Source organism: Humulus lupulus, chromosome 2 (assembly GCF_963169125.1).
Source record: "Humulus lupulus chromosome 2, drHumLupu1.1, whole genome shotgun sequence".
Taxonomy (NCBI): Eukaryota; Viridiplantae; Streptophyta; class Magnoliopsida; order Rosales; family Cannabaceae; genus Humulus; species Humulus lupulus.
The window spans coordinates 102,168,834-102,180,826 of record NC_084794.1 but is presented as its reverse complement, the minus strand read 5'-3'; the positions used below and the strand labels follow the sequence as shown (position 1 = coordinate 102,180,826).

General features: G+C 37.8%; 1 protein-coding gene and 1 non-coding gene across 2 annotated transcripts; one reads left to right on the top strand and one right to left on the bottom strand.

Annotated features, from left to right (window-relative positions):
- Positions 1–3,701: 3,701 nt before the first annotated feature.
- LOC133814580 (uncharacterized) lies at positions 3,702–4,379 on the bottom strand. Its single transcript, XM_062247523.1, has one exon. It carries the CDS (start codon positions 4,377–4,379, stop codon positions 3,702–3,704), a length of 678 nt encoding a protein of 225 aa, XP_062103507.1.
- Positions 4,380–5,351: 972 nt separating this feature from the next.
- LOC133820070 (small nucleolar RNA R71) lies at positions 5,352–5,458 on the top strand. Its single transcript, XR_009886504.1, has one exon. It is a non-coding gene; the product is annotated as a small nucleolar RNA R71 (small nucleolar RNA).
- The last annotated feature ends 6,535 nt before the right edge of the window (positions 5,459–11,993 follow it).

Genomic DNA, 11,993 nt, shown 5'->3' with positions numbered 1-11,993 from the left:
ATATACATATAAATTTCGGTATATGCATATATATATATATATTATTAGATATAATAATTTTTGTTAATATAAATATGTATTAATATATATAGTATTGTATATAAATATAATATATATTTTCAAATGAACCCACGACCCAAAATTTAGCCTGCCCAAATTGCCACCATTTTGCATAAGTCTTGCTTCAGCAACCCAAATTTGATGTAACTCCTTTTTTTCAAAAATATTTGCATACATTTTGCTGAAGCAAAACTTTCGCAAAACCATCAGACCCCCAAAGTTACTACCAAAACACCATTTGCTTGCTTTTTTGACACCTGAAACACCAAAATACACATTAAACCACTCCAAAAACATCACAATAAAATGGAATTAAAATTACAAAAATTATAAATAAAATAAATAATAAAAATAATTCAAAACACTTATATATATATATTTCTTTTCTTTTCTTTCTTTTCTCCTCATTTTTTTTCTACACTTTTATTTTGCACCTTCTTCTTTTTGGGTTGCCTTAAATTTAGTGCCTGAATCACTAGACAACCCAAAACAACAACGGCTTTAAGAATCCTCCAATGTGATGGAGGTCTTCTCGCGATCGACCTCGCCTCCCCAATAATGTTTCAGACGCTGCCCATTCACTTTAAATTCCCTTCCGGATTGATCTTCCCGAACTTCAACTGCTCCAAAGGGGTAAACTTTCACCACAGTGAATAGGTCAGGCCAGCGGGACTTCAACTTGCCAGGAAACAACTTCAGGCACGAGTTGAAAAGTAATACTTTCTGCCCCTTCTCAAAGACTCGAGCTTGAATTTTCTTATCATGCCACCTCTTAGTTTTCTCCTTGTACAACTTAGCATTTTCATAGGAGAACAACCTCATCTCTTCCATCTCATTTAACTGTAACTTCCGAGCTTCTCCAGCAGCTTGGAGATCCATATTCAACTTCTTAGTGGTCCAATATGCCTTATGCTCCAACTCAACAGGCAAATGGCAAGCTTTCCCAAAAACCAAACAATACGGTGGCATTCCCAAAGGGGTTTTGAAAGTCGTTCGATAGGCCCAAAGAACATCATCCAATCGCTGAGACCAATCCTTTCTACTAGGATTCACCACTTTCTCTAGGATTCCCTTAATCTCCCTATTGGATATTTCCACTTGACCATTTGTTTGGGGGTGGTAGGCGGTGGCAATCTTGTGCTTCACACTATATTTGGCTAACAAAGCTGCCAAAATCTTATTCACAAAGTGGGTTCCTTCATCACTTATAAGCACCCTTGGAGTGCCAAAACGGGTGAACACGTGCTTATGTAAGAACTTCATGACAACCTTGGAATCATTAGTAGGACTTGCCACTGCTTCAACCCACTTAGAGACGTAGTCAACCGCCACCAAGATATACAAATTTCCAAATGATGGTGAAAATGGCCCCATGAAGTCGATTCCCCAAACATCGAACAATTCCACTTCAAGGATGCTATTCAAAGGCATTTCACTCCTCGCTGAAATATTTCCAACATGCTGGCAGCGATCACATCTCTTAGCAAATTCATGAGCATCCTTGAAGATAGAAGGCCAAAAGTACCCCGATTGAAAAACCTTAGCGGCTGTCCTTTGCCCACCAAAATGTCCACCATAAGGAGCTGAATGACAATGCTCTAGTATGCTAGAAACTTCATCCTCAGGCACACAACGCCTCATGATTCGATCTGAACATTGCTTGTACAAATAGGGCTCATCCCAATAATTAAATCTCACATCATGAAAGAATTTCTTTAGCTGTCGCCTATTCAAATCAGGTGGTTGTAAACCACTCACCAAATAGTTGACAAAATCAGCGTACCATGGTGTAGTGACTTGGTTCACAACCAACAATTGTTCATCAGGGAATGTCTCTTTAATAGACCCTTCATTTTGTGTTTCACTTCCAGCTTCAAGTTTAGATAAATGGTCAGCCACTTGCTTCTCTGTTCCTTTTCTATCCCGAATTTCCAAGTCAAATTCTTGAAGAAGCAACACCCATCGAATAAGTCTTGGCTTAGCATCCTTCTTGGCAATTAGATACTTGATCGCTAAATGATCAATGTAAACCACCACTTTAGTCCCCACAAGATAAGCTCTAAACTTGTCAAAAGCAAACACCACCGCCAAAAGTTCTTTTTCGGTGGTGGTATAGTTCAATTGAGCATCGGCTAATGTCTTGCTTGCATAATAAATGGAATGAAAAACCTTTTCTTTTCGCTGCCCAAGTACGACACCCACAGCAAAGTCACTAGCATCGCACATCAATTCAAAGGGGAGAGACAAATCCGGAGCTACAATGATGGGTGCGGTGATAAGAGCTTTCTTCAAAGTCACAAATGCTTCTTGACACTCCTTGATGAACTCAAATGCTCGATTTTGCTCAAGTAAGGAACAAAGGGGCTTAGAAAATCTTTGAAAAATCTTTCATAAACCTCCTATAGAAGCCCGAGTGTCCCAAAAAGCTTCTAATCCCCTTGACTGTAGTAGGTGGTGGTAATTTTTCAATGACTTCTAGCTTTACTCTATCCACTTCTATTCCCTTGTTAGAAATTATATGGCCCAACACAATGCCTTCTTGCACCATGAAATGGCATTTTTCCCAATTGAGTACTAAATTCGTTTCTTCATATCTCGCCAAAACTTGCTCCAAGTTAGCCAAACAAGTATCAAAGGACTCCCCAAATACTGAAAAATCATCCATGAAGACTTCAAGAGACTTCTCCACCATATCTGAAAATATCGCCATCATACAACGTTGGAAAGTGGCGGGGGCATTGCATAGCCCAAAAGGCATCCTTCTAAAGGCAAAGGTGCCATAAGGACAAGTAAAGGTAGTCTTCTCTTGGTCTTCTGGCGCAGTGGAAATCTGATTATAGCTTGAATACCCGTCAAGGAAACAATAAATCTCCTTTCCCGACAATCGATCAAGCATTTGATCAATGAATGGCAGCGGGAAGTGGTCTTTTCGAGTAGCCTTATTCAACTTCCAATAGTCCATACAAACACACCACCCCGTCACTTGTCTTGTGGGAATCAACTCATTATTTTCATTAGCCACCACCGTGACTCCACCTTTCTTAGGAACACACTGAATTGGGCTGACCCAAGAACTATCTGAAATTGGGTAAACAAATCCATTATCAAGCCACTTAATTATCTCTTTTCTAACCACTTCCTTCATGATAGGATTAAGCCTTCGCTGCTACTCAACATAATTATTACAGCAATCCTCCAACAAAATTTTATGCATACAAAATGAGGGACTTATACCCTTGATATCCTCCATGGTCCAACCAATGGCCCTTGTATATTTCTTCAAAACAACCAGCAACAAACTCTCTTTTCAGCTCCTAACATGGCTGAAATAATCACAGGCAAGGTCTCATTATCTTTCAAATAAGCATACTTCAAGTGACTAGGCAAAGACTTCAACTCTAATTTTGTGGCTCTTGAATAGAAGGCTTAGGAGGCTTAAAATTCCCTTCTGACAAGTTCAATGACTCAAAATACCTCCTAAATTTAGCGAAGAGCTGCTTTGACTCCACCCATGTAACTTGGCTCTCTTCCTCTTCACTTAAGTCTTCAAGCTCTTCAAGTGACCTCACCCCCACTCCATCTTTAAAATCTTCCTTGTGGAATTTTTCAGCGACAATAGACTCAATTACACTTAGCCTAGATCATTCCTCAATCTCATCCGGAAACTTCATAGCGTTGAACACATTGAAAGTCACTTGTTGGTCATTCACCCTCATATTAAGCTCCCATTTTTGTACATCAATCAAGGTCCTCCCAGTAGCTAGAAATGGCCTACCCAATATAATAGGAACATCTCTATCCGCTTCATAATCAAGGATGATGAAATCAGCTGGAAAAATGAATTTATCAACTTGCACAAGTACATCTTCAATTTTTCCTTCTGGGTGTGCCATAGAGCGATTCGCTAATTGCAAAGTGACTGTGGTTGGTCTTACTTCTCCAATCCCCAACTTCTTGAAAATTGACATGGGCATCAAATTGATACTAGCCCCCAAGTCACAAAGTGCTCTACCAACGTCTCTACCACCAATAGAACAAGGAATTGTGAAGCTGCCCGAATCCTTCAATTTAGGAGGAATTATATTCTTCAATATAGCACTACAACCTTCAGTCAATGCCACCGTTTCAAATTCACCAAGCCTCCTCTTCTTGGTTGAAATATCCTTCAAAAACTTCACACAGTTGGGCATTTGATCCAAATCTTCCACCAACGGTATATTGATGTGAAGTTGTTTCAAAACATCTAAAAATCTCCGAAATTGGCCATCTTGTTGCTGCTTTTGAAAGCGTTGAGGAAATGGTGGAGGTGGCTTGCTCATAGGCTTCTCTGTAGCATTTTGCTAAGGAATTGCTGCAGAAATTGCTCCAGGATCAGCATTTACAATTTTTGAATTCACAGCTTTGTCTCCCTTGTCCACACTACTTTGGATTGAAGTGGGCTCGCTGTTTCTCTTACAATTCTCCTCAATCAATTCCAAATTTTTACCACTCCTTAAGGTAACCACCTTGCAATGCTTCTTACCATCTTTCCTTGGGTTTTCGGTATCACTAGGCAAAGTGTCTTGTGGTCTATTCCTTAGCTCATTAGCTAGCTGCCCCAATTGAATCTCTAGGTTCCTCAAGGATGTCGCTTGGCTCTGAATCACAACATCATTTTTGGCCATATATTCTTTCATTAAACTCTCCAAAGAGCTTAATTGAGACACTTGAGGAGGAGGTGGCTGAGCTCTTGGTTGTTGTTGAGAAAACCCCAGTGGATATGTAAGCTTGTTTTGCATTGGTGCTCCGCTTGAACTAGCTCCTTGACACCCCCCCCCCCCCCCCATGAGAAGTTTGGATGCTGCCTCCACCCTGAATTATAAGAGTTCGAATATGGGTTATTTATGTTGGCATTTTGATTCCCCACATAACAAACTGAAGCGGGATTCGAAGGACAACTCTCAAATGCGTGCCCATCTCCACAATAAACACAAGATATATCGGCAACTTGTCCCATAGTAGCTGGTTGTACCATTCCCCCCAAACTCATGTTCTTGAGAAGGTTAGTCATTGAAGAAACTTGAGTGGTCAAAGTTGTCAATGCATCCACTTCAAGTATACCAGCCACTTTTCGACTTGTTGAGGCTCTAACATTGGACCATTGATAATTGTTGCTAGCTATCCTCTCCAAAATCTCATAGGCTTCATTGGAGGACTTAGAGAGAATAGCCCCATTAGCTGAAGCATCTAACACCATACGAGTGGAAGAATTGAGCCCATTGTAGAAATTTTCCATTTGTATACAATGTGGAATCCCATGGTGTGGGCATTTCCTCAATAACTCTTTGAATCTCTCCCAAGCTTCATAGAATGATTCATCTTCCAACTGCTGAAATGACATAATTTCATTGCGAAACTTGGCATTTTTGGTAGGAGGGAAGTACTTCATCAAGAATTTTTCAGCCAACTCATTCCATGTAGTCACCGAGTCGGGAGGTAGGGTGTTGAGCCAAGCTCTAGCTCGGTCCCTCAAAGAGAAAGGGAATAATCTCAACCTTAGGGCCTCGTCACTCACTCCTTGTAGCTTGAAATAATCGCTTACCTCCAAAAATGAACGAAGATGAAGATGAGGATCCTCAGTAGGCAGCCCACTAAATTGACCCACTCTTTGCAACATTTGGAACATAACGGGCTTTAACTTGAATTGGGGTGCTTGAATTTCAGGCCTAATAATGCCCGGATTGATCTCATTAAACATGGGGGCAGCATACTCCCTTATGGCTCTCTCTCTATCATCAGCCATAGCAATTGTGTTAGTGACATTATTAGCACCCTCAACTCCTTCAACCTCTTCAGCCATATTAAGGCGATTTTGAGCCCGTTGTTCCCTTAGTCTTCTTCTAATTGTTATTTCAATTTCAGGGTCAATAGGAGCTAGTTCAATGTCTTCTTGCTCGTTCATATAGTAAATCACCTGAGAAAACACAAGAGCAAGCAAACAAAGTCAACTCAACAAAGAAAATAAATAAATAAATTCCAAGTAATTGATATTACAAAAATTTCTAATTCCAATCCCCGGCAACAGCGCCAAAAACTTGTTGTGATAAATTAATATTTGATTTTAAATACTAGTCACACAAGTAATACAGTGATAAGTAAATCATCTCCACAATGATTGCAAAATAGAAAAATAAGCAAAACAATTACTAAACAACTTATAAGTACTAAAAATCAAATGGGTTGTTTTTAGGCTAAACAAAATATTAAAAAGAAGGAAATACTGAAATTAAAAACTGAACTGAACAAGAAAATTGAGAGAAATATATGGATTGCAAAATTGACTTGAATTATTGAATTCCCCTATATTCTAGAACAAATTGCGGACAGATTACGGCAGCAATATTCTAGCAAAACTCCCAAGTTAATAAGAATTCATTTAAACACTCATAAAATGTTCCCAAATTTTATGACGTTAATTCTTCTACCTAATTAAACATATTCCTATGCAAAATCATATTTGAGAATGCAATTCAAAGTTTAATTCTCAAAAGTTACACAAGGCAAATAACACATCCCTATGTTACTCACTAACCTAACCTAACCTAGATTATGACTTGTGTCATCCAAGTTCTTCCCATTACATTTAATATTTTCAACATTAAACATAATTAAATAACTTGTCATTGCTGGCCAAACAACAACAAGAAATTAATATAAGCACACTTGAATGAACAAGGGAGATTTTACTAAAATAAAGTGCAAGAAATTGATAGAATATAACATAGGGTTCATCAACAAATCAAGCCACCTAAAAATTAGTTCATGGCTGAGTTCATAAACATTACTCCACAATCAAAACAGCCCATAGTATTCAGATTTAGAAATCAACTCAGAAAATATAGAAATAAAGTTTAGGAATAGAATAAAGAACAAATCCAAAATGATGCTTGAGTTTTCTTTGTTCGTCCTCCTTCTTCCTTGTTGATTTCTGAGTTTCTCTCTGTCTTCCTTGCTGGTTTTTCTTTCCAAAAATGGCTGCCTCCCTCGTATTTCGGCTGATGCTTCATTAAATCCATTCTAGGTTTCCTCCTTTAACCCCAAAAGTACAATATTGCCCCTTTCCTCTAAAAACGTGAATTCCTCTTTTCTTTTGTCATTTTCTCTCAAATGTTGACTGATGCTTTCTGCCCTTGCCACCTCAGCCAATATTCAAGCTCACTCGTTGACTTGCCACGTGTTCTATGTGCCCAAAAACTGCCTAATCAAAATGCTTCAGCAAAATCTATTTTGCTGCAGCAAAACCTGATAATTCAGCCATCAAAAATTCAATTTAAATAGTTTCACATGTTAGTTCATTCCTTGTGCAAATATTTATCCATGAAACTACTACCTTTAACCCATTAGCTATTAAAACTACAAAAATAGTTAAACTTAATTAAGATCATAAAAACACCAAAGTTAGCTACAAAAGTTAAAAATAAACGAACATCACCCATGATTTTTTCACAATTATAAGTTTAAAAGCACATGAAATAACTCTTTATTGAAGAGTTATCAGTTTCTATCACATTCTACGGTAATGAGTTAAAGGTCATTAATATTGTAGTTCTATGTTTTATGATTTACGTTTTTACGCCATACGTTCTATGATTTATGTTTTAGTCTTATGTTTTATGATATGTTTTAGTAGATTTTCCTTGCTGGGCATTAGGCTCATTCCTTTTTATTCTAGATGGTGCATGAAAATGAGCATGGAAGAATAGACGAATTCATGGCAGCTTTGGCATGTGTATTGGGCGAAAACTGAATGAATGGACTGATGGGAAAGATCGAGGATGACGTTTTGTTTCAAGTCTTTTCAATTATGTATTTATGTTTTTCCGCATTTAGTATTTGAACAATTAATTAAAGGTTTTTGTTTTCTTTATGATATTATGTAATAACAATGGGATCCGTATTTTGGTTTTTTATAATAAAGTTCTATTATTTTATGCATGTATTCCAAAATAGTAGTTATGCTTAGTAGTTTTAATGGTCTGAGGTCTTTAAGTTAGTCGGGTCATTACACATATATTGAACGAAGTAGTACATTATACTACACTGTAATATGAAAATAATAATGAAAGAAAAAAAACAGGATAATTCAACTCACAGTCCTAGACACAAAATAAACTCAATTGTATACAATTCTAACCAATCTCTAACCAACAGAACCAACATTTACAAACATCAAAAAATAACCAGGACACTATTAACATTTCCATGTTTGTAGTATAAAATTGTAGATCTACCTTAAATTTTTAAGAACAAATTAGAACAAATATTTTGAAGCCACCTAAAACAAAGTCACAGAAACAGAACTTCTTCTATTTATAGTTCTAATCATCTGAGGCACAGAAAGCAACCCAAAGCATTTCATGTATAACAGTACATATCAATTTCGAAAAGATTTTATACACTTAAAAACCATTTATGAATAAATAGTCATAAGAGATATAGCTTCCCATGCAATGAATAACATCATATTTCAACTCAGAATAAAAATACTCGAATGCAGTCCCTTTTCACATAACCAAAAATTAAATCAATAAACATACCAAAAACTAATTTCAAACCACCCAAACCAAACTAAAACACATCAATGCAAAATCCTTGCCAAACTCAAAAACACTATGCACCTAAACAAACTGGACAAATTCCTTGTATCAAAAATTAATAACAAAATAAATTCTTAACTTTAAACCTGTAAAATTTCAAGGTTTCAAATACTTATAAAAGTCCTTATTGAAATGTAACGACCCAAATTCGCTAATAAGGCTTAAGGGCCTTGATTAGTGTGCCAGGAGGGCATTAATGGAATAATTGTGATTCAATGAGTAATTATATGTTTAATAATGTTTATATGATAATTGATTATATTATGTGGTAATATGATATGAAATAAATATGTGATATATGTGATAACCACATTATTATGTGGACAGGTTCGCAGAGCACGACTCAAGACGATTCTAGAGTCAGATAGTGGGGAAAGTCACAACGGGGCTTGAGATATGACTTTGGATAGTCGGGAGTATTTTTTTAGATAGCGAGTAGTGATCTGGATTATCGGGTCATGAAAATAAATATATGGAGATATATTTGAGGTTAGGATGTCTAGGCGGGAATATTGGGGGATTTTACCATTTTGGCCTCGGGGACGGTTCCGGCACCCCGAGCCTCGGGATTAACTTAACAGATAAGTTAGACATAAAGAAGCTTTAGAAGAAAAACACAAACCGACTAAACACTCTTGTCTCAGCTCTCTTTCACGCTCAAACAAAGGAAAGAAAACACAAAAAATAGGGGAACAAGCTGGAATTTCTGGGATTTGTGGTGAGGATTGGGAGGTTTAGCTCAGGAGTAAATCAAGAACTAAAACAGGGATTAAGGTAAGCATCTAATTCTATTTTCTGTGGTTGAATTATGGGTTCTAGCTGGGTTTTGGTTAAGTGTTGAAACAAATATGGTTTTGATGTTTTAAGGCAGAATTAAGAAGGGAATTTGGGAACTTAGCTTGGCTATGGCTTGGTGAAGTGATTCAACAGCAAAGGTGAGTTTCAACTCCTGGTTTAGAGGCTTTAAATTGGGTTTGAATGGCTGGTTTGAGTGTCTATAGCTCTTGGGTTTCAGAAATGGAAAAGAGAGGATTAGAGTGTGCTAGGCTGTGTTTTCTCAGGAATTATGTTGTTTAGATCATGCTAAAGGAGTTAGGAATTAATTGGTTAGGAGTTGGGAAGTTTTGGGATGGTTTAAGGTGAGGTTTCAGGCTTAGAAATGGTGTAAATTCTAGGTTCGAAAGGGAGGGCCGCGACTCTGTTCTAGAGTGCTGCAGCCCTAGCATGCAAAAGAGCCAAGAAGGCTCGGCCAAGGGAGAGCACTGCGGCGCCCAATGCAAGGGCCGCAGCGCGTGTGTGGTTCAGCGTGGGTGTTGGTTCTATTTTGGGGATGGGCCGCGGCTAGGCTTCAGGGGCCGCAGCCCTTGGTTGCACACATGAGTTTTTGAGGGTTTTAGGCACGGGAAGGTGGTCTAGTGTGCTCGGGTTTGGTTTCACCACCGTGCTTGGTGGAATTTGGAATCCCGGGAGTTAGTTTTGTAATTGGAAACCTATATTGGAGTATTAATGGAACCCTAAACTTTGGTTGTGACTAGGTGACAAAGACTTAGGCTCGAGAACGGATCGTGCTTGAGAGGCGTTGCTCGTAATTCAATAACTGCGCAGACTAAAGGTAAGAAAACTGCACCTGGTTGAATATATGTGACGGGACTAAGGGCTCCCTATTGTAAATGCTTGAAAAGATGGTATTATGCCATGCAAGCCATTTGGTGAACCAACGGCCTAAGGGTGCCAGGGGTTACACTAGCGCACAGGGCGCGGCTCGGCCACTGGTAGCCGAGGACAGCTTATTATGCACTGAGCTCAGTTTAAGCGGGCCGGAGTCAGTGGGTTAAACAGAGGGTGCGGCCTAAGTCGTCGGCCCTGAATATTATGTGATATGAGTATTATATGTGGTAGAATATATCTTGAATTGGATTGTATATGCTGAATACCTATTGAGGATTATCTTATGGGAATACATGCATATTGAATTATTTGTCTGTTATTATTGTTTGAGTTGTTTATGATGTTTTCTTGCTGGGCTTTGGCTCACGGGTGCTACGTGGTGCAGGTAAAGGCAAGGGCAAATTAGATCAGCCCTGATTGGAGAGCTCAGCGAGCAGAATGTACATAGCCAGGTGCTCAGCTGCCACGGTTGAGATCTAAGCAAGGACATGGAACCTAAAGACTGTCTGTTTTGCCTTAGTATGGCTAGTGGATATCCATGTATTTTTGGGAGTCTGTAACTTGTTCAAACTTTGTCTTCATATGGGATCCCATGTTTACTACAGTTTAAATATATGAAGTGAGTCTTTTGAGACCAAAATCTTTTTAACCTTAGCTTTTACATGTTTAGTGACACGTTTTCAAATTAATGACTTGATTAGCAAGTCCTGCACCTTTATAAGTACACAGTATAACGGTCTTGGCTATCCAGGGCGTTACATGAAATGTATTTACAAATTGACAGCAATTGAATACTTAGAATTTCACAGCCCTTGAACAAATGGTTATCTCAAAATGCACCCCAAAAACAAAATACAAAACAGATTCTCAAACTCAATCCCAACTAAGCCTAACCCACGACCACCAACAACGACAGAGAAGAAATACAAATTTCAAAGAAAAAGTGCATTGATACTTACTCGGCACTAACAATTTCTAATTTTTTTTTTAGAAAACCAGAAAAACGAGAAGAACAAAATCAGTAGATAATATAAACAATTTCAAACCCTAAAAACACGAATGAAAAATAAATTGAGAAAAATTTGAAAAAATACTGTAATACACTCGGATTTTCTGAAAAATCTTCCACTATTTCAACCCTCCTCCACAACTCCGATGCAAGCCCTTCTTCTCGACTGGTTACAGAGAAATGAAGAGCAAACAAAAATTTTTAAATGAGGGAAAATGGGAGTAGTGAACACAGTGGTGCTATCAATGGAATTTGAAAAAATACCTTAAAGTATAACCAGAATCTCTACAAAATATTTCACTATTTCAACCCTCCTCAAGAACTCCCATGCAAAATGCAATTCTTCTCGACTGGTTACAGAGAAATAAATAGCAAACATAATTTATAAAATGAGAGAAATGGGAGTAGTGAAGAAAGTGAAGAAGATTTGTGGGCGGTTTGAGAGAAATGGGGTTAAGAGGATATGCGGTTTTAAAGTAATTGTCACGTCTGTGTTAGGTACTTTTCAAAAAAAAAAAAAGTATTACAAAAACAATGATACATAATTTTTTTAATATTAATTTTGCAACTGGTTACCCTTCATTTAGTAAACCAATACCCTACTTTCCCTACAAATGTAC

Coding starts and splice junctions, on each gene's coding strand:
- LOC133814580 (XM_062247523.1), bottom strand. CDS start 4,379: ATGAGCAAGCCACCTCCACCATTTCCTCAACGCTTTCAAAAGCAGCAA.